General features: G+C 43.0%; 3 protein-coding genes across 3 annotated transcripts in view; 2 read left to right on the forward strand and 1 right to left on the reverse strand.

The window, feature by feature from the left end:
- Positions 1 to 1,725: 1,725 nt before the first annotated feature.
- On the forward strand, positions 1,726 to 4,011 carry LOC139778795 (uncharacterized). The gene has a single exon (XM_071716904.1). The coding sequence runs from the start codon at positions 1,726 to 1,728 to the stop codon at positions 4,009 to 4,011; it is 2,286 nt and encodes a 761-aa protein (XP_071573005.1).
- An 822-nt stretch (positions 4,012 to 4,833) lies between these two features.
- LOC139778796 (uncharacterized) lies at positions 4,834 to 5,808 on the forward strand. Its single transcript, XM_071716905.1, has one exon. It carries the CDS (start codon positions 4,834 to 4,836, stop codon positions 5,806 to 5,808), a length of 975 nt encoding a protein of 324 aa, XP_071573006.1.
- A 2,093-nt stretch (positions 5,809 to 7,901) lies between these two features.
- The window catches only part of Pfas (phosphoribosylformylglycinamidine synthase), a 72,006-nt gene continuing 51,932 nt past the window's right edge, over positions 7,902 to 27,975 (reverse strand). The window contains exons 4-5 of the mRNA XM_071716910.1: positions 19,256 to 20,962; positions 7,902 to 8,305 (exon numbers count right to left, since the gene is read on the reverse strand). Of these exons, the coding sequence (XP_071573011.1) occupies positions 8,068 to 8,305; positions 19,256 to 20,962 (1,945 nt within the window). The 3' untranslated portion in view covers positions 7,902 to 8,067. The remainder of the gene's footprint in view (positions 8,306 to 19,255; positions 20,963 to 27,975) is intronic.

Here is a 27,975-nt window from a genome sequence, read left to right on the forward strand (position 1 = left end):
AACAGTGTATTGTAAAGCGTTGTCTGTAATAGTGTGAAAGCCGCTGCTGGATCTCAGATCGGCAAGGCGCAACATATTTTTGGTCCTTCGAGCCGGATTTTCGATCGCGGTGTGAAACGGGCGCGAAGAAAGTTCGCGAACCTTTAGTGCCGCGTGGCACTGTTCGAGAGCTTTCCGGCCGACGGTGGGCTCATCTGAGTGCCGAAGCGGCCAGTGCGTGGACCGAGTGAAGTGTGGGGACATTGGAGTGTCGGTCGCGCCAACAGGATTGTGGGAATAATAATTCGCGGCTACGCGCGATCTCCCCGCTCACCGCGCGGCACCGCGCCTACGTGCTCCGTCTTCCCGTTCACCGCGCGGCACCGCGCTTACGTGCTCCGCTGCACCGCTCACCGCGCGGCACCGCGCCTACGTGCTCCGTCTTCCCGCTCACCGCGCGGCCCCGCGCCTAAGTGCTCCGTCGCTCCGCTCACCGCACAGCACCGCGCCTACGTGCTCCGCCTCCGTGCTCCGCGCGGCACCGCGTCTACGTGTACGCTCTTCGTGCTACGCGCGCCGCGCCTCTCGACTCTCGCGCCCTATAGTGGCCCTTCTCTCGTCGGTCCACGATGACTTCTGTCCAGAAGACGGAACAGAAAATGGACCCCGCCTTGAGGAGGCAATTGGCCACCAAGGGCTACATCGATCGCTTTTGGGATAATTTGATTAAAGTAGGAAAGGATAAGATCACGCAATCTTATTTGAAGGCTCGCCTCTCGCTGCTCGAGGACTACTGGCGTAGGTTCGAAAACAAGCACTATCCCCTCCTCGAGCTCGACGACCCGGCCACCGCGGAATACATGTCCAAAGACCTGTACACCGTTACAGAGGACAATTATATCGCCACCAAAACAAAGATCACCAGCATATTAAAGGATGAAGGGGCGCCTAGAGCCGACCCCTCGGCTTCCTTTATGAAGCAAATTCAGTTGCCGAAAATAAGCCTGCCAACGTTTTCAGGGGAACAATTGGCGTGGGAGAGTTTCCGCGACCTGTTCAGGTCTCTCGTCCACAAAGTACCAGATCTGGCCCCCGTTCAAAAGCTGCAATACCTCAAGGCCAGCTTAACCGGCGAGGCAGCTGCCGTTATCGCCAACATGGAGCTGACGGACAGGGGGTACGAGACAGCGTGGTCGGAGCTGAGCTCTCGCTACGACAACCGGAGAGTTCTGCTGTCTACGCATATGCGTGTATTCCTCTCCAGCCCCGCCATAACGAAGGCGTCGTCGGCGGATCTGAAACAACTGGTCAGTGTCGCGCTTCAAGCGAGGCGGTCCTTTGAGTCGCTCGGCAGACCCGTGGCGCACTGGGACGACTGGTTCGTTCACGTAATAGTGGAAACTTGACTTTCAATCGCGCCTCTTCTGGGAGGCGTCCCTGCGAACCAGCTCGGAGTTTCCTACCCTCCGCCAGCTTCAAGACTTCTTGCAGACCCGGATAAGAGACTTGGACGCCGCGAACCCCAAAGGCTCAGCCGCTCCTGCCGCGACTTCTGTAAAACAGGATCGCAAAGCCAAGGTAAATGCCTTAGCGGCATCGGCTCCTGGAATCGCAGGGTCGAACAAACGATGTGCTGTCTGCTAAGGTAACCATCTTTTTAACTACTGCCCGCGATTCAAAGAAATGCCGGTGCCTCAACGCCGGGAATACGTAAAAAAGCAAGGAGCGTGTTTCAACTGCCTCAAAATGAAACATTCGGTTTCAAGCTGCCCTTCTGGCGTGCGATGCCTTCGCTGTCAAGAAAAGCATCACACTCTGCTGCATCTTACAGATACTTCAACCACTGCGGAGACCACCGAGAAGGGATCATCAACCGCCCCTGCGCCGGCTAAGGAAACCCCGCCCAGCGCTGCGGTGGCCACTAATGTCGCTGCTCTCGCGGCCTCCTCGGGCCGCTCGGTCCTGTTGGCTACTGCTCAGGCGACTTTCAAGAATAAACAAGGCGATGCGATCATCGCCCGCGTGCTTTTAGATTCAGGCTCTGAAGCCTCCTTCCTCTCCGAACGAGTGGCGCGCGCCTTGCGTTTGCCAAGGCGCCGCGTTCACGTGCCAGTTTCCGGCCTTCAGGGTACGACTTCCGGTACCTCGACCCACGCCGTCTCGGTGACGCTGGGCTCGCCGCACGCTCCTGAGGTGTGTCTCTATCTGCCGGAAATGCTCCTGCTGCCCAAGCTGACGTCGGCTCTCCCGCAGCAACCGGTAACCCGGCAAGACTGGCCTCACATACGCGGGCTGCCGCTTGCGGACCCGTGCTACGATCAGCCAGCCTCAGTAGATGCTATCCTAGGAGCCGATGTCTACGGGAGGCTGCTCCAGGATGGCTTCAGACCGGGCCCCCGCGGGGCGCCCTCAGCTCAGTCGACTTTGCTGGGATGGGTCCTTATGGGACATGTGGCGGACCAGCCCGCCGCCGACCCAGAGCACTTCAGCGTCTGCGTGCATCACACCACGGTCTCGTGCGGTGACCTCGGGCAGACGCTCCAGCGGTTCTGGGAAATGGAAGAGGTGACCAATGAAAAGGCCCTCACGCCCGAAGATCTCTCTTGTGAGACGCTGTTTGCAGCTACGCATAATCGCGACGTTAACGGGCGATACACGGTCCGGCTTCCGAGACGCGAGGATCCTGCGACACATTTGACCCCTAACCGCGCTGAGGCGCTCCGCATGCTGCTCAGCTTGGAGCGTCGTCTGATGCGTAACGATCGGCTACGGGAGCAATACACTACATTCATGGACGATTACCTGAGCCTGGGTCATATGGAAGCGGTCCCGGACGCGGAGATTGCTCATCCCGAAGCCTACTATTTGCCGCATCACGCAGTCTTTAAAAACTCGGATCTCAAAGGCAAGATTCGCGTTGTCTTCAACGCTTCCTTTTGCACAGCGTCGGGCTCCCTCAACGACCTGCTACTACCTGGTCCTAAACTTCAATCAGACCTGTGGCTGATCTTATCAGGCTGGCGCCTTTTCAAATTTGCATTTACTTGTGATATTATCAAAATGTTTCGACAGATCCGTGTCCATCCAGAAGACATCCATCTTCAACGCATTCTGTGGCGACCAGATCCCGCCGCGGAAGCCCAAGACTTTTACTTATTGACCGTCGTTTATGGTACGGCCTCGGCCCCCTATCTCGCGCTCCGGGTCCAGCTGGCCGACGACGAGTGTAAGGTCTACCCTCTGGGAGCGAAGGTCATTAAAAGAAATAGCTACATGGACGACTTCTATGCCGGCGGCCACACCCTCAAAGAGACCCTGGAGACTCTACGCCAGCTCGTGGCAATCCTCAGGGCGGGAGGCTTTGAGTTGAGTAAGTGGGCGGCAAACACACCGGAACTGTGCCCGGATGGGGAATCGACGGCGAAGCTCCTCCATGACCGAGAAGGGGTAAGCACCCTGGGTGTGCTTTGGAATCCTGCCGACGACTGCTTCACCCTGCGCCTGGCGCCTCCCACCAGAGTAACGGGCTCTACAAAGCGGTCCGTGCTGTCGGACGTGGCCCGGTGCTTTGACCCGCTGGCTTGGGCAGCGCCGGTGCTCATATTCGGCAAGATCTTCATACAGGATCTGTGGATGGCTGGAATAGACTGGGACCAACCGCTCCCGGAAGAACTTCAGTCCTCTTGGGCAAGGTTTGCTGAGACCTTGCCCCACTTGAACACCCTGAGCGTCCCACGCTCAGTCGGCTACGATGCTGGCGGTAAAGTCGAGCTACATGGATTTTCGGACGCGTCGAGCTGTGCCTACGCTGCGGCAGTATATCTGCGGTGCACGGACGCATCCGGGAATATCTCCGTTCACTTGTTGGTGGCCAAGACCAAGGTGGCCCCAATCCGACCAGTCTCCATACCCCGATTGGAGCTTAGCGCCGCTCTGTTGCTCGCCGAGCTACTCGACGTAACCGACAAGGGCCTTGAATTGAGCGGTATTCAAAAATTCGCCTGGATAGATGCTGCCGTGGTGCTCGCCTAGATCCGGTCGCACCCTTCTCGTTGGAAGCCCTTTGTGGCCAACAGGGTCGCCAAGCTACAGGATCTGATACCCCCCTCGAGCTGGGGATACGTGCCGTCTGCGGAGAACCCGGCGGATGCAGCGACGAGAGGCATATCTCCCCGTGAGCTGGCGGCGCTGGACCTCTGGTGGCGTGGCCCTACATGGCTCCGGGACAGCAATTATGCCAAGTCCGAGCCCGCCGTCGACCATATTGCTGCAGAGAGTGAGGAGCGGCGGATTGTGACAACTCATGTCGCAAGACCCACCGAGGACAACCCAGTTCTGTCTCGATTCTCATCTCTGTCTCGCTTACTTCGCGTCACAGCCTTTTGTTTCAGGTTCCTCCACAATACTCGTAACCCCCGGACCAGGAGAGAGGGCTTCGTCACCAGAGACGAGCTGGACGCGGCTCGGCTCCGCTGGATACGAATTGCGCAACGGGATGACTTCTCGGACAAAATAGCGCACCTCGGGGACTTAAGGCCGCTCCCGGCTCGATCCCCCCTTCTACCGCTCCGCCCATTTTTGGACCACGAAGGGTTGCTGCGCCTGGGTGGGCGCCTGCAACACGCCTTGCTGCCTTTCGAGGAAAAGCACCCACTCATTCTGGCGAAGGACAACCCCCTCTCTCTCCTGTTGGTCAGGGAGGCCCATATGACGTCGTTACATGTGGGACCCCAATTGACCCGCAGCCTGCTCCTCCGGAGAGTGTGGATCCCCCGGGCCAACTCCCTCATTCGAGCCGTCATACATAAGTGCGTAACCTGCGCACGTTATCGAGGCGCCACGACTGAGCAGCAAATGGGCCAGCTGCCAGCGGAACGCGCCCGTCCGAGTCGCCCCTTCCAGTCCGCCGGCGTCGACTACGCCGGGCCCGTATCTCTTCGGACTACGAAGGGACGAGGCCACAAGGCCGTCAAAGGCTACATTTGTCTATTCGTATGCTTGTCCTCCAAGGCCATACACCTGGAAGCCGTCTCAGACTTATCTTCTGCTTCTTTTTTAGCCGCATTCAGGCAATTCATCGCTCGCCGGAGCCACTGCCGCCTTCTGCTTAGCGACAATGGAACCAATTTTCGCGGAGCCGCCAAGGAGCTACGCGCAAACTTCAGGGCGGCCTCCAGTTTCTACAATACCTGCGCCGCGAGCTTGGGCAACCAGGGCACAGAGTGGTCGTTTATTCCCCCCGGTGCGCCCCACTTCGGAGGGCTGTGGGAAGCCGGCGTCAAGGCGGTCAAATACCACTTACGCCGCATCCTCGGAGACCACACACTCACGTACGAGGAGATGGCGACGCTGCTGTCCCAAGTTGAGGCTTGCCTTAACTCGCGGCCTCTGTACGCGCTGAGTAACGACCCGTCGGATCTGTCCGCGCTGACCCCGGGTCACATGCTAATTGGCGAGCCCCTGGTAAACGTCCCGGAGCCATCCCTGCTGGACACGGACGCGAAAAGGCTGTCCACCCGATGGGCCTTGGTCTCCAGCATGCGCGACCATTTCTGGAGTCGCTGGTCGAGGGAGTACGTTCACCATCTCCAACAACTGAAGAAATGGAGGAAGACGTCGCCAAACCTAGAAGTGGGCACGCTCGTACTACTCAAGGACGAGCTGCAGCCCCCCGCCAAATGGGCGTTGGCACGAGTCACCGCCCTCCACCCCGGGTCCGACGGACTAGTGCGCGTGGTCACGATCAAAACCGCCACTACCGCGTTTAAGCGCCCGATAACGAAACTGTGCCCGCTCCTGATCGAACCACGGGACGATCGCGAATGCTAGCCCTCCTCCAGGGTGTGAAAGTTGTACCGCCGTGTAATATATTGTACATATTGTAAATATTTATAGACCATAGGCCGTGTAATATTAATGATTCTAGTGAACTAGTTGGTTGCCCCCGCCGGCATGCTATGGCGGGCGGCGCTCCGGGGCGGCGTGAATTTCGTCTGGTGGACGAGGCGGGCGGGATGTTGCGAATCGGAGCTATTCCGTCTCCGGGCTCGCGGTTCCTCGAGATGATGCGACACGCGGCACTCACGTGTTTGCTCCGGCCCTCTCCCCGGATCGGGTGGATCGAGTAGCTTGGCCCGGGGAAGGGGCGCGGGCGAGGGGTGAGTGCAAAAGTCAGGAGTCATTGCCTAGATTTCGGAGAGTACGTTTCGGAGCTTTCTCACATAAAGAAAACGCGCATAACCGCGAGCCTCGCTTACGCATTCTTGTACAACAGTGTATTGTAAAGCGTTGTCTGTAATAGTGTGAAAGCCGCTGCTGGATCTCAGATCGGCAAGGCGCAACAATATTATTTGTAATAATTTATATTATTTGTTTTGTTGTTAAAAATCGGCACCGAAAAAATAGTGACGACTTCGCCCCGGTCTCCAACTTACGAAAAAAACTTAGTTTGTCACCCAAAAATCACAAAATGTGGCCTCAAACGGGCGTCCTTCGGGCGGTTCGCGCGATTTGCCGGCCAATTGAGAAGCCGAAGAGGGATTCAAATGCGAGCCGTTGCATGACAACAAACACAATCTAGCAACATTACATTTATGAAATATCGCAATGGTTCATAGTGTACTACTGATTCATTGTTGGACTACCTACCTTAAATAAAAAGAGGGAGATGTCATGGTTGTGTAGCGAGCCTAAGGTTAACGTGGAGAGAGTGGAGCCATCACGCGAGGCCGGGTAGAGTTAAGGCCCCCGCACAATGAAGAATATAAGGAACAAGGAACAGATATTAGCGATTAAAACTAAGGAATCAGAAATAAAACTGGATGCACAATGAAAAACGCAGACAACAGAAACAGGGAATAACACGGGCAATAGATTTTTAACCTATCGGAAGCCGTGTATCAATGCTATACCAGCTTTATTCCTGATTCGTTAGTCCTAATCGCTAATATTTGTTCCTTGTTCCTAATATTTTTCATTGTGCGGGGGCCTTTAGTTAGTCAGAGATGGTCTGAGAGACTTCCGAGCGTTATACATTACGGACTGAGTTGTAAAGTCGTGAATAAACACATTATAAACAATATTAAGTGTGTTAATCCATTTCACACTTATAACGCGAAGTACTACGAAGACTTTTACGCGAGCTATTCTGATTAATATTTATCATAATAAAAAATATTAATATCTATTACGTTAAAATATAAAATTTTTAATTAATTTTAATAAAATATATCTAGAAAATTTCAATAATTTTTTAAAAATTACCAATCTGCTTGGTAATTTTTATCACGTTGTTTGTAAAATAACTTTTGTATATTTTAAAAATTCCTTGATTGCCAAGTTGTCCCAAGTTTGTAGCGAATTTAACGGTAAAATATAAATTATCACGAAAAATTCTCTCCGGATTAACATTAGGATTAACATAGGGTTAATTAGTTTAGGATTAACTAGTTTTTTTAAATTAGATATATTTATCTTTATCTAAAATTCCATGATTAACTGTATCCTGTAATGATTCACTGTGATCCATGCTCTGATCCACTGTGACTTATGCCGGGGGTACAATGGATCAATTAACATAGTTTCGAAAAAATATATACAGTAAAAAATAGTCTAGTAATATTTATTTTTCAACTCTAAAATATATTACTTTAGACAATGACCCATTAAAAAAAAAGTGTTTGTAAATGCCAAAAATTATGAAAATATGTTCACTAAAAAAAAAGTGTGCCACTGTGCCCCACGCTCCCCTACATCATAAACCTTCTTAATAGCTTATTCGTATTCAAGAGGTCAAAATCTACAAAAAATACTATCTCTTTTACTTTTTTGGGCAGAAATCGGCCTTTTTTAGATACCCTCCTTTGAGTGGACTGTCTGGGACATGTAATATGTATTAAAAACACAAATTTTTCTGTGCACCGTTACATTCATTAATTATTTATTTATTTTAATGTCCAGATTTTTATTGTTCTTGTTAAGTATACATATAATACAAATCTTGTTAAATATAAAAAATACATAAACAGTAATAAAGTAAGTCATAAAGTTTCTTGATTAAATATGTTATTAAATTTGATAATAAACTTTCTAATTGCATTCTTGGCACCAAATATATGCATTGTCGAAAAGTCGCTGCCATGGCGATGATTTGTAGTTCCATTCTGCTGGTTTCCAAGGCCATTGCCACATTTGAGTACACCTTTCCGGATGTGGCATCATTGCTAAGTGTCGGCCATTTTTCGAACAAATTGCAGCGATACCCTTCACAGAACCATTCGGATTCATAGGATAACGTTCAGTTAAATTGCCATAATCATCCGTGTACCTACAAATATATAATATACAGAACATACAAAAAATTCTCAAAAATATTCTAAAAAGTGTGCAAGTAGAAACTTGCACATTGCTTCCTCATAGTTTTTAAGTGTGCAAGTAAAAACTTGCACATTGCTTTCTCATAGTTTTTAAGTATGCAAGTAGAAACCTGCATATTGCTTTCTCATAGTTTTTAAGTGTGCAAGTAGAAACCTGCACATTGCTTTAGTTTTTAAGTGGGCAAGTAGAAACTTGCACATTACTTCCTTACAATTTTTAAATATGCAAATTATAAATTTGCACATTGCTTAATCAACATTTTATTCGCTCATAAAGCTTTCTCTTATGAGGAAGCCTGTTTTTTAATGCATAATTGTTATTCTTCTTCTTCTTCTTCTTCTTCTTCAAGTGCCCTGTCCTCCTACAACATCGGCGATCAAAAGCATGAGCTGAACCTTATCAACCGCTTTTCTGAATAAAGACGTTGTACTCTGTCTGAACCACTGCCGCAAGTTTTTGTGCCACGATGTTTTGCGTCGACCCGGACCACGTTTCCACTCAATCTTCCCCTGTATAATGTTCTGCAATCCATTTCTAAAGCCACACTGAGTGTTACCCAAGCTTTCCTCACACTTTTTATATATTCTGGTATGTATTACCTTGAGAAAGACCTTTAGGACGTGGCTCATCAAACTTATAGTTCTATACTCTCTGCAGTACTTCGCGCCAGACTTTTTGGGCAATGTCACAAAGGTGGATCTTAACCAGTCCTGTGGTATTATGCCAGTCTTGTAGATGGCATTAAACAAGTAAACCAGTAAGTTAAGAGATGTTTTTTCTCTTAGTACTTGCAACACTTCGTTGCACAAACCGTCTGGACCTGGTGCTTTGCCCTTTTTTGCTGTCGCCATTGCATGTTCCACCTCGGATCTTGTTATCTCAAGTCCATCATTCCCCTCGCAGCAGTGCTTCTCCCTTCTCTGATCTCTAAACAGCTCATTCTACTAGTTTCTCTTCACTGGCAGCCAATACATTGTCACGTTCGTCCAACAGTAACGCACACTTCCTGCTTCTGTACCCTCCGGTAGCCTGTTTTACCTTTTTATGCAAGTTGAACAAGTCATGCTTTGCTTCTAACGCTTTGCATAATTATTAGTAGATATTTATTAATTTGGCTTCCTCATAGAGGAAGCTTTATGAGCGAAATAAAATGTTGATTAAGCAATGTGCAAATTTATAATTTGCATACTCAAAAATTGTAAGTGTTGTGAGCGCACAACGTATTCGCGATGAACGATAGCACCTGGCAACAACGAGGGCCGAATTACTTGGTAATCCGACCCTAGCGATGAGGACCGACGACGCGAAAGCCAGCACGCGTCCCGGTAATGACCATATATGGTCATTCTGGACATCACCCGCCCGCGGCCGTTGATCGCGAAGTCAAAACCGCTGACTGCTAAGTCAGCAATACCGAGGCGATAAAAAGCCCGCCCTTCCAAGGAACGGCGGGCAGTCTAAGAACCGAACGCGTACCGCGAGTCAACGAAACGTTAATTGTAACCCGCAAGTCAGGGTAGTGAAAATCCACAAGTGTATCAATAAAACTATCTTTTTATTAAACGCGACTGCTAACTCAATATCGCCAGTGTCCTCTCTCCCTCTAATCGGCGGATCCAAAGAACTCGGTGCCGTCCCTGATCTCCAATTCAAGGCAGCGGCACAACAATTGGTGGCAGCGGTGGGATCTGCCAAACGAGCGAGAGGACATCCTGCCAGAGTTACGTCTGCAAAAAGGAGCGGATCATCAATAGGCGGTAAAACATCCCGGAGAGGAACAGCCGGCCAGATCCAGAGCGAGAAAAGCCACGGTAATAGCCCCCGCGTGTTATCAGCGACACCGGAGAAGGCCCCGACCTACCGCACGGACTCGCCAGCCCGAAGCAGCGAAGCAGAGGCGCAGCGAAGCAGCGACGACGAATTAGCGAAGCGGCCCTGCAGGACAACGACTCAGCGGAAAACGGACGCGATGCGCTACACGGCGATACTGTAAGTCCGAACCAATTTGTAAGCCGATAACGGCAAGCGCCGCGAATAGAATCGGTTAGCGTCCCCCGCAACCGCGAACGCCGAAATAAAGAACGCGAGCGCCGATTAATGTCAGACGGCGAAATCACCCCATTCCGCCCTGTCCGAAACGCGTCGTTCCTACACAGCGAACCAGCATTGCGCGCGATAGAAAATAGCTCGCGAAGTCTCGTGCGCGTCAATAGACATACCGATAGCGAAGCATTAGACCGCGTGCGACGGAATTTAGACTCGCGATTTTCGGACGATAGCACGCCGGTGCTAGAACTGCACCCGAACGTCATGCATTATAGAGCGGGAATTTCCATTCGACGAAATAGACGCAAGTTTAGCGCGTGAAAATAACAATAATAATTGCGGTAACGGCGACGATAGACTGACCCCGACACAAGCAGACGCACACCCCGAAGTCGCAAGCAGTACGATTAGCAGAATCTCTCAACGAGGAGAATTCTCCCTGACCTCTTACGACAGCGACATATTCGATCCGACAGAAGAGGATTATACACCCCGGGCCAACAAAATGAACCAGGAAGAAAGAGCGGCCCAAGACGTTATACCCCGCGACGACATTCAAGACATGCCGACGACACCCGAGCGGGTCAACGCGGAAATAACGCGAGCCCGACCCTCGGTTGACAGGCGCCCGTCCGAAATTGACCAACGCCGAGCCCCTGAGCCGGCGCGAGCAGGTCCAGGAGCACAGGACTCCGTGTTAGACGACATCCTGAACATGATGCGCGACATGCAGGATCGCATGAACCGTTCAGAGGCCGCGGAAATCGATCGCTCTGTAGAACTCCTTCGCGCAATGCGCGATATGCAGGACCGCGTAAGCAGGCTAGAAGCCGCAAATTACGATCGCCCCGACGAAATAGGTCGCCGCGTACGCAACCAAGGTCCCCTCGACGTAACTTACGGACGAACGTTGGAAGACGTCAGAAACCAACACGATCCCGTAAATACGTACCTTAAATTAAAGGAAGCTCGCGATATGATTCCGGAAATCGACGGAACTTTGCGAAGTCAAGTACAGAAATTCTTAAACGCAAGCACCTATGCGATGAACAAAATTAACTCCGCAGAGGAAAAATCATTATTAAAAGCAATACTTTGCACGAAATTAACAGGAAAGGCAATGTACGATTTCCAAACGCGAGACATACACTCGTTCGCTCAATTGAAGCAAAAAATAGAAATGTGCTATTTGGCAAAGCGAAGCACCACGCACATTCAGAAAGAATTTAATATGCTCCGGCAAAAGCCAGGCGAAAGCGCGAGAGAATACGGACTTCGTGTAGACACATTATCAATGGAGCTATATCAATCAAAGATCGAAGGCCGCGAACAGTCTTCAGAACAAAGAAAAGCGATATTAGATACGATACAGGAGCTAGCGCTAGAAAATTTCCAGCTAGGACTCCGAGATGACATTCAAACTATCGTGCGATCACGAAATTACGCTAATCTCACAGCAGCCATTTTAGGCGCCACGTCCGAAGAGAAATTGAAAGGACCTCCTCAGCGCTCGACATATAATACCGACCGAAACAAAAACGGTCAGGAGCAAACCCGACAAGCTCGAAGCGTTGGAGTTGAATGCGATAAATGCGGAAAGTTAGGCTATACCGGACAAGAATGCCGTATGAGCCGATACCCAAACAGATATTCTCTCCCGAGAGCAGAAAAGCCCAGCGGAATAAATACCGTCGAAAGGTATTGCAAGTATTGCAAAAAGGAAGGGCACAAACGGGATGATTGTTGGCAGCTAAACGGCCGACCCGAAAAGGAACGGATTCGCCAATCTAATTATAATACACGTGAAAGGAAACCGATAAATACAACAGAAAAGAGTCGAGGAAATAAGACACCGGAGCCGGACGATGAAACGTCAATTAGCGACAGCAGCAGCAGCAGCAGCGGCAGCGACAAAGAAGAGAAACAGAGAAAGCATAAGACGCGCCACGCGCGCGAGTATAAAGTTACTCAAGTGACGAGCAAAACTGATAACAATTATAATCTCGATCTCGTAACACTCCCGATGCGAGAAGCAACTAAGGGAAAACTAAATTTTTTGCTTGATTCCGGAGCCGCCATCACCTTCGTAAAGGTAGGAAAATTAAAGGATAAGACTAAAATACGAGAAAAGAAAATAGCGCTGACGTAACTGGACATCAAATATACACCCTCGGAAAAATACGAGCCACAATACTCGCAGGCAAGGAAACACTACGGCATACGATGTACGTAGTACGAGACGATTTCCCGATGGACTACGAAAGCATTCTAGGAATCGACTTTCTGAAAAAACATCGAGCCGTTCCCAACCACGCCGAAAATCGATTGAAAATCGGTATTGCAAAGTTTAAACTCCAACCGTGTAAAACGCTAATTCTATTGCCCCGCAATAAAACGATCATACAAACGGCAGCTGCAGATCGAAATAGAATAGGTATGGTAAAACGCGTAAAACCTAATTCTGGAGTCTTTATTGGAAGTTGCACGGTAAAACCGATAGATTCTTTCTGTCCAATAAGCGTAGTAAACTTAAAGGAGAATCCCGTCGAAATATTCACGCCGCAGGTAACTCTAGAAGAGGCACCGGAAACTAACACGGACATACTCACATTACCAGCGACTGAAGAGCGCAGATCAATTCATGAACGACGCGAGAAAGTACGTAAAAAACGCATGAAAATTTTAAATAATAAAGAAAGAAAGGCGTTAGAGCAGAGAGGCGACGATTTTTGCCATGTATTTCATTTGGAAAACGATAAGTTAACACGCTCCACGGCGGTGAAACATGAGATCACGACGCGAGCGGATAGCGCGCCGGCGAACGTCTGCTTACCCGAAAAGAATAAAGAAAAAGTAAATAAAAGACCTGACGCTTCAAGAGAATTAAAATTACGCATTGCAATAGATTTTCGAAGACTCAACGACCTTACAATAGGACATGGTAAAAAGGCGAACATTAAAGCAGGGAATCAAGTATTATTATATAAAGAAACGGTTCGACGAGGAAGATCAAAGAAACTAGAAGCGCAATGGATAGGACCGTACACAGTAATAGAAAAAATTAATGACATAAATTATATAATTAAAAAAGGACGAAAGACGTTACGCGTCCACGCCAACCGTCTAAAGGCCTTCTGTCGAAAACTAAGAAGGCAAAGAGAGGAAGCATAAGCAAAAGACATAGATTAAGGACAACACAGTAATAGAAATAAACGAAACTTACGATTAATCCCGACGGGGAGCACCATGCCCCCAACCAGCGGACGAATGGGCCTACTCGGAAAAAAAAACCACTCAGGCACAGGTTGCCCACGCTGAATAAGAAAATCTCGCATCAAACGAACGCGACCACGGCCCAGAGGCTCCGGCACCACCAAGACCGGGAAAGCAGCACCCTCCTCTTCCTCGCCAGCCTGAATTTCATTTGGGTCCACCACGGCGGCCCGATGCGGCTCCAAATCCAGAGGAGACATATCAACGAAAAAGAGAAAAAAGAAAAAGAAAAACTTCACGAAGACTTCACCAGCGATAGACTCAGACTGAAGAGACTCTCCAAGCAAGATCAAAGTAACAGTCCACTGACAGTCAGTGTCAGCGAAATTAAAGGATAACGAGGCTCATCCTCTATCAGCACCTCGCAACAGGAGTATCGCCCATACCACCGCACGAGGTGACACAATTTATCAACGAGCCAGGTATCTATCTCGAAAGAATCGGACACCAACAACGATACGAATAGACGCAACCACATTAAAATCAGCCTTCAACAGCTTCGAAGATACCTAGAGAACGCCGAGAGGAAATAGGCGACCAAATACTAACCGCTATCCTAGCCGAACTCCCAACAGACGTAAACGACACGACAGAATATTTAACGTAGGCACAAAATAACATTACTAACACGCGTACTTCCATTAAGAAACCATAATTATCTAATATTAAAGAAAAACGATTTAAACAAATGTACGCGAAAAACCAATAAAGTTAGACGCGAACAAAATTTACCTAAATATTTCATAACTGCGAATACACCAAGCGTTTTTCAAATAAGAATATTGTATATCCTGTAGGTTCCGCGACCATAATAGTAGTCGTAGTAAACACTATACTTGTAATTAGTTATATAATAAAGAAAAAAGGGAATTATTAAGAATTTAAAAGGGAAAACCACAGCATATTAGCATATAAGAAAATTAGATTGTAACCTCTCAGGAAAAGAAAAACGCAAATAAATAAATAAGATATTTATTAGAATCGAATAAATAGATAAGATAGATATTTATTAATTTGGCTTCCTCATAGAGGAAGCTTTATGAGCGAAATAAAATGTTGATTAAGCAATGTGCAAATTTATAATTTGCATACTTAAAAATTGTAAGTGTTGTGAGCGCACAACGTATTCGCGATGAACAATAGCACCTGGCAACAACGAGGGCCGAATTACTTGGTAATCCGACCCTAGCGACGAGGACCGACGACGCGAAAGCCAGCACGCGTCCCGGTAATGACCATATATGGTCATTCTGGACATCACCCGCCCGCTAGGCCGTTGATCGCGAAGTCAAAACCGCTGACTGCTAAGTCAGCAATACCGAGGCGATAAAAAGCCCGCCCTTCCAAGGAACGGCGGGCAGTCTAAGAACCGAACGCGTACCGCGAGTCAACGAAACGTTAATTGTAACCCGCAAGTCAGGGTAGTGAAAATCCACAAGTGTATCAATAAAACTATCTTTTTATTAAACGCGACTGCTAACTCAATATCGCCAGTGTCCTCTCTCTCTCTAATCGGCGGATCCAAAGAACTCGGTGCCGGCCCTGATCTCCAATTCAAGGCAGCAGCACAACATAAGGAAGTAATGTGCAAGTTTCTACTTGCCCACTTAAAAACTAAAGCAATGTGCAGGTTTCTACTTGCACACTTTTTTTATTGTGATAAGTGTTTTTACTAAAATGATCCCTACTAATTGCGGATATTTCTTATTTCAATTTTGTTCAATCGGTTAGTTAATTCTTCCACGAAAGTAATGTGCAACTTTTTAAATTGCACACTTTTAAATTATTTTTTCTAATTCTGTATCGCGTTGTATTTTTCACTCAAGTAAGGTAGTACAATCCTTTTATTTACTCTCATTTTGATAAAAATTTATACATTGTTTTTGATTTTAAGGAAGTTTTAATTTTTCCACAGTATAAATGCCTGTGGGTTTTCTAATTTCCGCAAATTTTGAGATATTGGGCCATTTTTTTTGTTTTTTTGTTAGAGGAGGACTTTTTTTTAAATATGTAAATATGTAATATTAAAAAAAAGAAAAAAATTTTGTATTTAATATAAATGCATTTAATATAAACGGTGGTCGAAGTTCTAACTTTCGCAAATTTTAAGATACTGGCTTTTTTTTGTTTTCCGTTGGAGGAGGAAAATGCTTACGCATACTCCCAGGGCCGGTCCCCAGGGTTATGCCGGACTTATTCACCGGCTAAAAACCTCCCCCGGCCCCCAACCCCATAACTATCAATCCCATAATATCAAATCCACAGTAATTTAGTTTATATATTTATATATAACTATATAATATATTATTATATATTTATATATTTATATATATTCACTTAATTTGCACGATTCCTTATATGTGCATATTGTAGGACACACTACTGCTTCATTTTTGCAGCATTTCTGGCATCATATCATGATGTCAGATTCTGCTATTGTTCCATTTCATTTCTACACACTTTATCTAACATGGCAGATCATGCTTTGTTACTGCTAAAATTATGTCAGTGTAGCTTGCGGCACACAGTTTGCGAAACCTGCTAAGAGCAGACTTGGCTATCTGAGAGATATATATATACATATATGTTTGGGCGTAACATATATATATATATGTTACGCCCAAACACCGAAATCGCTCAGTGAGCGAAAAAAACATCCATAACGCGTTGTGGACGGTGCTGATCATCCAAATACCGAAATGAGATATTTTTCCGGTGTGTGGACGTTTTTATTATCCACAACGCGATATGTGCATTTGAGAAACGTCCACAACGCGTTCTGCATAACTTGCATGTACTTTAAGTTATAAAGCGAGGTGCACGCTGCCTACCGGCGGAGGTGGGTGCGGGAGGGGGGGCCGAAGGCCCCCCCTTGCATCCCCCGTGTGTGTGTGTGTGTGTGTGTGTGTGTGTGTGTGTGTGTGTGTGTGTGTGTGTGTGTGTGTGTATGCATAACATCTACAATTTAATATAGTCAGGATAAATTAATAGATTTTATTATAATAATTTTTCTCTGACAAATTACCAATTCTTTAAGTAATCTACACTTCTCACAAAAATTAAAGGAACACTAAATTTATCTTTAAAAATAGGCAAAATTCAAGCAGCTATAACTTTGTTAAAAATAAACGATATTTAAATTTAAAAAAAGGATTTTAAAGCTTGAAATTTCTACTTTCGAAAGATTACTGTTATTTTTCAGTTTCTGTGAGTTTGGTAATTTTTATATACAGAAAACTACGAGCTGGACAAAATAGAAAATTTTTCTCTCACTTTGTGGGCTTGTCACGTGCACAAAAAAAATCTGCGGAAATTTTCGACTTTGTAACGTAAAAGCTTGAAGTTTTCCTTGCAAAATCTTTTTTTTTTTTATGTTTCTATGATTTTTTGTTACTGATTTATCGCGGATTGAATAAGAAATGAGCATTTTAACTTTGATTGCTCCAAATTCTTTTAGCAATCATCATATCGCAATTCAAAAAACAGATTCTTAAAGCTGAAACTTTGCTCTATTGAACGGTATAATTGCCAAATTTTTTTAAATAACATGTAGATATGATAAAAATAGATGAAAATAATGTAAAAATTAGCGATTTTTCTCTTTTTTATTTTGACCCAGAAAACAATTGTGCAGAACAACAACACAAATTTATTCTTTATGTTTTTTGTACTTTTAAGTACCCTGCATTTAAAAAAATTTGCCAAATAGCTATGAGATTTTTTTCACGGTGGCCACTATGGTTTTATGGAGCAAAACGTACAAAAGATTGTAAAATTGCTTAAGGAGAGTACACAAAATTGAGTTTTGGGAATTGTTAGAGGAACGAATAAATCTTACATATTCTTACGTATTTTGAGTCGTAGAATCCGAAAGTGGCCATAAAAATTATGTCTGTAGCGAAGAAAACATGGAAAACGAAGGAAAATGTGGAAAAACATGAAATCGTTAAAACTCCCAGACGTAATTTTTTTACGTTTTTTAATGTAGGGTACTTAAAAGTACAAAAAAACATAAAGAATAAAGGACCCCGCACACATCACAGGGAAAATTGGCCTTCCGTCGAATTTGCTGAAATTGTAGTATGATGTAGTTTATGTCGTCCTGATCAAAAGTCATAATGGACCCGAGGTCAAAGAATGGACAGTTTCCGAGATACGGAAGGTCAAAAGTCAATAATAGTGCCTTATTCGAAAATTCTATTCTTTGTGTATATCCGCACGTGAGCAATGTTGTTGTGTGCGTATGTGCCATTCTACGTATGTGTGTGTAAGCGTAGCCTGGTTTGATACATGGCAATAGTAATATGGCGTTCGCAATATGGCCACCTACGAAACTAGTGCACGGATTGAGATCAAACTTGGCCAGCATGTTCATCGTCAAAAAAGGGTTTTATTTTTATTTAAGTATGCGTACCATGAGTGGCCATATTACCCTCACTGACGTTATATTGCCATCTGATCTCGTACTCTCCGGTGCGACACAATGGCAGAGTTTCAAGATTGGTGATAGCTAATGAAGACAAGATTGGTTGATGATCCAGCCAATGAAGGCAAGATCGGTTGGTGATCCAGTCAATGAAGGCAAGATCGGTTGGTGATCCAGCCAATGAAGGCAAGATCGGTTGGTGATCCACCCAATGAAGACAAGATCGGTTGGTGATCCAGCCAATGAAGGCAAGATCGGTTAAAATAGTACAAAGAAAAATAGTACATAAAATAATACAAAGAAGTACCAAATGGATGTATCTGTCTGAATTATCAACTAAAGCTTTTCCCACGCTCTTCACATACAGTGCTGTGAGATCGTGGGACATAAGATCTCCCATTCCTTGATATGAGATGCCCCCTCCAGTGGACACGAAATGCCAGCACTACATGCGTAGCATATCGGTGTAGCCAGAGCCGAAACTCGCCGAAGTTAGATTCGGCTTCAAATAACTAAGCGAGCCGATTCTCGACGACTCGACCTACGAAGCTACGTTCACATACAAATACACATACATATGCAGAATGGCACATACGCACACAACAACACTGCTCACGTGCGGATATACACAAAGAATAGAATTTTCAAACAAGGCACTATTATTGACCTTTGACCTCCCGTATCTCAAAAACTGTCCATTCTTTAACCTCGTGCCCATTATGACTTTTTATCAGGACGACATAAACTACATCATACTACAATTTCAGCAAATTCGACGGAAGGCCAATTTTCCCTGTGATGTGTGCGGGGTCCTTTAAAATTAAAAAAAATGTGCAAATTAGAAACTTGCACATTGCTTCCTCCTCATTACAGATCGCTACCATTGCTTTTATTTTATTTCGCTCATAAAGCTTACTCTATGAGGAAGCCAAACTAATAAATACTAATAATTATGCATTAAATAAAATACAAGCTTCCTCATAAGAGGAGCTTTGTGAGCAAAATAAAATAGGAGCAATGGTAGCGATCTGTAATGAGGAGGAAGCAATGTGCAAGTTTCTAATTTGCACACTTTTTTGTTACTTCCACAAAAAATATCAGTCCAAAAATAATAATTTGTTTGTTACAAATATATGTTAAAATGTGAGAACATACCTGATTGGTAAGCAGTTATTCTGTTCAAGAATTTTCAAAACTTCTTCACGAAAAGTGAATCTCCCTTCTCCATGAGCCACCCATACACCTAGCACGCTATCCTCCATGCCTTTTAACATGATCGAAGGCGAGTTCTTGATTCTAACAGTGGTCCACCTGCACTCGAATCTCTCCGACAGATTATGATCCAAGCAAATTCCTGGTCTGTCTTTAGGGTTCTCGTCACCTACCCAGCCTAATAGACTCATCAACTGGCAACCATTGCAAACACCCAAACTGAAAGTATTTTCACGAGCAACAAATCGCGATAATTGTTCACGTAGAGATGGATGGAAAAGGAAACTGGCTGCCCATCCCTTGGCGGAACCACAAACATCAGCATAGCTAAAGCCTCCAGGGAAGATAATACCCCTAAAGACATCCAACGTAATTCGGTTTTTCAGCAGATCTTGCATCGTAACATCCCAGACATCAAAGCCGGCTTCCAACAGAGAAGCTGCCATCTCTCTATCTCCATTAATACCTTCCTCTCTTATGACGGCTACTCTGACACGCTCCGAATCCTTTAGTATTGAATGAGATCTAACAGGGTCAAAACCCAGACAATAAGCTGGAATAGTTCGTTCCCTCAGACTGGAAAACTCTTCCAAGGCACAAATAATGTTTGTTTGATAGCGTTCTAGTTGATAACTAGTTTCTTCCCAAATGTTCATCGAATCAATCACTGTAGTGCTCAATACAATCTCATTTCGAACTTTAACGACTATCTTCGAGCTCATTCCAAGACCCACGGACTTTCCGATTGAATATACTGGAACTCCGTAGCATTGGAACATTTTTATCGCTTCATTTTGATGTTTCTCATCGATTTCCAATATCCAACCAACCTCTTCGGAAAATAAAACGTCAATGACAGGTGCAGGTTTATGAGTTATATCAACGTTTATTCCTGAGATTCCAGCGAAGCACATTTCTAGAAGACAAGTAATCAATCCACCATCACTAATGTCATGACCAGCGAAGACCTTCTTATCGGCGATTAGTTGTTGCGTAGCATTAAAGGCATTTTTGAAAGCCTGTGCATCTTCGACGTCCGGCACATCATTGCCTAATTGATAATAGACCTGAGACAAGGCAGTTCCTCCAAGCCGGCTCTTGCCATAAGACAAATCAATGAAGAGCAAGCAACCTTGTCGTCCTATAGCGGGAGCTTTAAGATCGGGAGTGACTACCTGACGAATATCGGGACACGGTGCGTAGCAAGATATGACGAGAGCACCGGGTGCCTTGACAATATCCTTATCAGTACGTACGGCCATGCTGAGCGAATCCTTACCGCCATCGATTGCGATCCCAAGTTCCTTCATCAATGAACACATCGCTGAACAAGCCTTGTAGAGTGCTGCACCTTCACCCGGAAGCTTTGCTGGCCACATCCAATTGCCACTACACTTGACATCTTGTAATGCGGAAACTCGCGCGAATACTAAATTGCTAAGAGCTTCGGCTACTGTCATTCGAGCACCAGCTGCTTCGTTCACTAATCCTTTAATCGGCTGTTCGCCAATGGAAGTTGCGATGCCCTTCGTAGAAAAATGCGAAATGGCTGTCACAGCAACATCTGCTAGAGGAGTATGCAATGGGCCAACACATTGCTGCTGAGCCACTAAGCCAGTCACGCAACGATCTACTTTATTCGTCAGATACCTGTTAAGAGTGCAATACCAAGTTTTTAGATTTTATTCATAACATATTCTTGAAAAAATTGAAAAATTAGAGATTATAAATTTAATAAGAAATTTTTTAATACTTTCACAAAATTATGTAAATAATTGAAACGCAATACAAATATTAACTGTTATTAACAACTTAGAATAAAGAAAATCGGAGGAAGTACTATATTAGTATAATAAAATGTTTATATATTTATGTACTTTATTCTTTTATATAGGGGAGACCGGGGCTAAGCCGACACTATTTTTTCAAAGGCAATTTTTAATATTTAATTAAAATTTTTAGGCAAATTCAATGGTACATATTTAAAGAGTGTTTCTTCAGGTACAAAATTGATTCAGGAAGTTTTGCTGTACGTCGCTTTGTTTTGCCGCCAGGAAAGGAAAAGTGACGCGAAGACAAATTTTCGAATTGAAAAATGCCGGGGCAAACTCGACACCCCGCCGGGGCAAACTCAACACTTTGTCTGATCGACACAATTTGATCTGGAACTTATTTTTTACTGTCTGAAAATGAAAATACATTGTTTATTGTGTATTTAAAAAGTACAAAAATTCGGAATAAAGTAGCTAGAACAATCATTTAAAATAATGAAAACAAAAATTGTTGAACTTTCAATTATCTTCATCTAAACTCATGTCTGAAAAACAATTAATGCAGGTAAACTCGCGATCGGACGTGCGCATACATTTGTCATGAGCCATACGGCTGCATGACAAGCATCGTTTGTTACTGGAAGCCGACGAAACGGCGTGGTGTTGACTTTGCCCCGGACGTCGTTTTTCACATTTGTCACTTCAAAAACATGAAAATTTTGAAAATATGCAAAAACGATTATCGGATTCATATAGAGCATCAAATTTCCCATCAAAATCACTTACCGGTAGATTCGCAAGAGTAAAGCTCGATGAAAGAGTAGACATTTTCGAGAGATCAGAAAAATTACTTTTCACTATCAAAAACGCTTATGTCGCGTTAAAAATTACACTATAACTCAGAATGTTACCAAATTCCGTTGATAATACTGGCACATAAAGACGCATTTACAGTAGGAAAGGCAAGTTTCTACGATAGATTTAAATTGGCAAAAAGCCTAGTGTCAAGTTTGCCCCGTTGTCGGCTTAGCCCCGGTCTCCCCTATATATATATATATATATATATATATATATACATATAAAGGAAGATGTCCTGACTGACTGACTGACTCACTCACTCACTCACTCACTCACTCATCAACGCCCAGCCCAAACCCCTGAATCGAATTTTCACCAAAAGTATATGAAATAGGGGTAGAATTTTCCGGGGAGTGCCACTATGTGTATAGTTTTTTGTTACCGATTTTCTGGAAACCGGTTTTTTTAATTTTTCTAATTTTTCGAGAAATAATTGACCGAATCTCAAACCCCTGAACCGAATTTTTACCAAAAGTATATGAAATAGGGGTAGAATTTTCCGGGGAGTGCCACTATGTGTATAGTTTTTTGTTATCGATTTTCTGGAAACCGGTTTTTCTAATTTTTCTAATTTTTCGGGAAATAATTGACCGAATCTCAAAGAATTTTCCGAGGAGTGCTATAAAGTGTATAATTTTTCGTTACCGATCTTTTTGGAAGCCGGTTCCGAAATTTTTTCAATTTTTCGGGAATTAATTGACCAAATCTTAAAGAATTGTATATGAAGTAGGGGTAGAATTTTCCGGGGAGCGCCATGATGTGTATAGTTTTTGTTACTGATCTTTTTGGAAACCGGTTTTTATAATTTTTCCAATTTTTTGGGAAATAATTGATTGAATTTCAAAGAATTATACATGAAGTAGGGGTAGAGGGAGAGAGAGAGGGAGAGAGAGAGAGGGATAGATAGATAGATAGATATAATTTATTATGCCCAAGCAAAGGCTAAAGGGCAAAAAAGTAATATAGCAGTTACAATAATATCGCAATTACAATAATATAGCAGTTACAAGATGCAGAGATACAATGAGATATATACAAAAGCGAAATATAGCGGTCAGAAGTTAGTATGATGTGCATGCTCTCTCTCATAAGGCAAGCAGCGGGAGAGAGAGAGAGAGAGAGAGAGAGAGAGAGGGAGAGAGAGGAGAGAGAGGGAGAGAGAGGGAGAGAGAGGGAGAGAGAGGGAGAGAGAGGGAGAGAGAGGAAGAGAGGGGGAGAGAGGAGGAGAGGGGGGAGAGAGGGGAGAGAGGGGGAGAGAGGGGAGAGAGGGGAGAGAGGGGAGAGAGGGGAGAGAGGGGAGAGAGGGGGAGAGAGGGGGAGAGAGGGGGAGAGAGGGGGAGAGAGGGGGAGAGAGAGAGAGAGAGAGAGAGAGAGAGAGAGAGAGAGAGAGAGAGAGAGAGAGAGAGAGAGAGAGAGAGAGAGAGAGAGAGAGAGAGAGAGAGAGAGAGAGAGAGAGAGAGAGAGAGAGAGAGAGAGAGAGAGAGAGAGAGAGAGAGAGAGACCATTTGCGTGTCTTATTACACATGTCCTCCGGGGCGAAGCCCGGCCCTTACGGAAAGAAACTACAGCGGATTACAGAAAATTATATTACAGGAACTACATAAAAGTATTACACAAAATTACAGACTGAAGTATTGTAATATACTGTAATATTTTCGTACTATACGCTCGGATTACAGGAAAATATTACAGGATTACAGGACTACAAGATTGCAGTCCTCTTAATACTAGAGGACACTGATTTCCGATATTCACCCGGCATAAAAAAAAATTATTTTTTTTTAGTTTTATTACTTTTTTATAACTAAATTTGTTTCTTAAGATGCAGTCTATGATTATAAATATTTTCTTGTATTTGAAAAACACACCTTGGTGGGATTCGAACTCGGGACCTCGGGACCTCTGGATCGTGAGCCAACTGCCTTACGTGGTAGACTACTTCTTAATTTGATGTAAGTGTTATATATAGTCTACATATGTCATAACCAGCACAAATATATAATTTTTCAAAAATCATCTTAAGAAACAAATTCAGTTTAAAAAGAGTAATAAAATTTTAAATTGGATATATGATATAATATTTCTTAAAGTCGGGTGAATGTCAGAAACCAGTGCCGGCTCATTATGAAATTACTTATAAAATATGAAATTAAAAAATAATAAAATGTGGTTAAAAAGTGATACATTAAATCTAATAAATTTCAAACAATATTTATAGAAATAATTTATATATATACAGCTGCATTGAAGTAAAAATATACTATATATGGAGGTGGAGGGGTAAAAACCACAGTGGTGTAACTCAAATTTTTAAAAATATTTTCTCGTGTGTATAGATGCAATCTGTACAATATATAAATTGCATCTATGCACACGAGAAAATATTTTTAAAAATTTGACTTACACCACTGTGGTTTTTACCCCTCCATATATGATAAGACTCGCTATTTCAAATTTTATGGATTACTGGTAGCATTACGTTTAATACACATGTGTAGTAGTGTATTACACATTTTGTAGATTACATGTGTAGTCTACTACACAAGTCACTTACCACAAGTGTAGTATATTACACATATAATGGATTACACGTGTAGTCTACTACACAAGTCACTTACCACACGTGTAGTATATTACATATATAGTGGATTACACGTGTAGTGGATTTCACCCTTCATGATTAGACGTGTATTCCATATTACAGGGATTTCACGCACTAAGTAATTAAAGCGTGTAATAACTACAGATTATTGTGTTCCTTTCTGTGATAACTACAGGTGGTCCTGTAGTAACTACACAAGTGTAATATTTACTGGCTGTAGTTTCTTTCCGTAAGGGGGGTAACCAGCTAGTATATATATATATATATATATATATATATATATATATATATTCCCCCGATTTATTCTCTTATACAGGCATGTAATTTTGTAATTTAAGAAATATACTTAATTGTTTCATTCCACTCCCATTTTAATGAGCATTAGATATATTATAGTATAAATCAATATGAATAGCGTTATTGCTTATTTACTTTTTTAATAATATCGTTATTCCTTATTTAGTCTTAGTATACACTTTTAGTATATACTTTTAAAAATTTCAATGTAATATATATCACTAACAAAAATATATAGTACTTCTGAATATTTTATTCATACTATGTCCTATATAAAGCTGTCTAAACTAAATAATCATATAAATACGGTTGTACTTCTGTTAATGTTGTCAATGTCTTTATTTGAATCAGAGATTTTTTAATTCTAAAAAAAAATTGTTTTAAACAATTTTACTACACATTAATCCCCTGATTGTCAATGATGGAAATATCCGCACATCCGAAAAAACTGGCCAGGACTGTTTATGACGAAAAAATCCGCACATTCAAGAAAAGATACTTTTAATGGAGCAATTAGAACAGTGCCTTATATTTTCATGTATTTGGGGTCGCTGAATTCAAATTTCAAATCAAAATTGTGAAATTCAAAATGGCAGATTTAATATTGCAAACTAAAAATGCAAAAAATTGTTTAATTTGCATAAAAATTTATATTTAAAAGTTTTTAAAACCGCTGATTTCAAATTCAAAATAAAAGTTCAAGAATTTAAAATGGTAAATTCAATATGATAAGCAAACAATTCAAAATATGGTTTAATTGCATAAAAATATTTGAAGAGTTTTTGAAGCTACTGATTCCGTTTTTAAAATTAAAGTTTGTTAATTTCAAATGACAGATATGATGGCCAAAAATTTAAAATATCACTAGGTTTGCATAAAAATTAATTTATAAGATTTTATAATTAGCCAGTTCGTCAAGAAATATGAGTCGTCAAGCAACTCTGTGTCTTTGTTAGAATTTATGTTTTTTTGTTCCTTGATATGCAGCCATTTCCGATATAAGTTTCTTATGAAAGTTAGGTTCAGAATCACGTATTTCTGTGTTGTTCCAATCAAAAGTGTAAAAGACCCCGCACAACTCTTATGGAAATTAGATTTCGGTAAAATTGGCAGAAACTTTGGAAATAAATAGTTTATGTGATGCTGATTAAAAGTCACAATAGGCATGCAAGATTCACAATAATAAATCAATCGAAGAAAAATGGAGCGTTGAGCCGTAACAAGGTGTTGGTGTTCGTATATTCTATACTTAAGTAAAGAAGTAACGAATTATAATGTACATATTGTACATATACATATATTCCAACTTAATAGATTGCGCGCCGCAAATTTTGTCGGACTTGAAACACAGCTATCTTGGAACATTAATACCCTTCCCTCCCCGGAATTAAATCGACACGATTTAATTATTTAAAAAACTGTAAAGAATTTATTGCGAAAAATATTACCTCAGCCAGGATTCGAACCTGGAACCTCCCTCATTCCGTGTAGGGCGTCGTACCAATTCGACTACCGAGGCATGTAGTAATATTTTTCGCAATAACCGGTTATAAACTTTGAAGAAACGCATGTACGCCCGCGTATATAAATATAATATAATCATGCCACTCTGACACGCTTGGCTCTAGAACACCGTGACCGCCGGGGCACGAAGCCCTCGGGGCACGCGCTTCGCCTAACCGAGTAAGTAAGGAAACGATGAAAGTAGTGGTATTTCACCGGCGATGTTGCCATCTCCCACTTATGCTACACCTCTCATGTCTCCTTACAGTGCCAGACTAGAGTCAAGCTCAACAGGGTCTTCTTTTCCCGCTAATTTTTCCAAGCCCGTTCCCTTGGCTGAGGTAATATTTTTCGCAATAAATTCTTTACAGTTTTTTAAATAATTAAATCGTGTCGATTTAATTCCGGGGAGGGAAGGGTATTAATGTTCCAAGATAGCTGTGTTTCAAGTCCGACAAAATTTGCGGCGCGCAGTCTATTAAGTTGGAAAATATGTATATGTACAGTATGTACATTATAATTCGTTACTTCTTTACTTAAGTATATAGAATATACGAACACCAACACCTTGTTACGGCTCAACGCTCCATTTTTCTTCGATTGATTTGTAATCTTGTGAGCCTTACTATTATATTCACAATAATAAACAGTTTATGCGCTATCAATGTTCAAAAGTCAAAATAAGGTGTTATTTTAATACTATTGTAGGACAGTGGATTTTGATGAAATTGGCTGAAGCTTCGGAAATAGATAGTTTATGTAATGCTGATTGAAAGTTATAATGGACAAGATTCACAATAATTGACCGTTTAAGCGCTATCAGTTCAAAAGTCAAAATAAGGTGTTATTTCAGTACTATTGTATGACAGTCTTTTACAATGTATTATTCTGTAGAATCACACAACTTATTCTTTTTATTAATACAAAAATATGTATTTATGTAAAAAAAATGTGTACATGCGTGTATGTACACACATATATAAATTATAACCGCGGAACTTTAACCACGCTGTCATACCTCAGCCGCACAAAAAAAAGAAGTGTCAAATCAACATTGATATACTTGTATATACGCAAGAATATATAATCTTGAAATGAGATTATATTGCGTTAAACAAAAAAAACTTGCTTAAATGAAGTTATTTATGTAGTTAAACGAAGTTTTATATGGTTCAATTAAGAAAAAAAAGTTGAAATAAAAAGTTGAAATTCTTATAAGAAGATTATATATTCTTGCGTATATAAAAGTATATCAGTGTTGATTTGATACTTTTTTTTCTGTGCGCCAGCTGGGCTTCATATATGTACATGCATGTACATGTTTTTCACATAAACACATATTTTTGTATTAACAAAAAGAATAAGTTACGTGATTCTGCAGAATAATACATTTGTAATTCACTGTCCCACAATAGTACTGAAATAACACATTGTTTTGACTTTTGAACGCTGATAGTGCTTAAACGGTCGATTATTGTGAATCTTGCCCATTATAATTTTAGATCAGCATCACATAAACTATCTATTTCCAAAGCTTCAGCCAATTTCACCAAAATCCAATTTCCATAAGAGTTGTGCAGGAAGGGGGTCCTTTAGTAATATGTTCAAAGATCACAGAATGCTTAGATGGG

This window comes from Temnothorax nylanderi, unplaced genomic scaffold (assembly GCF_030848795.1).
Source record: "Temnothorax nylanderi isolate EJ_2023f unplaced genomic scaffold, tnyl_v1.0 TNYL_tig0196_pilon, whole genome shotgun sequence".
NCBI lineage: Eukaryota > Metazoa > Arthropoda > Insecta > Hymenoptera > Formicidae > Temnothorax > Temnothorax nylanderi.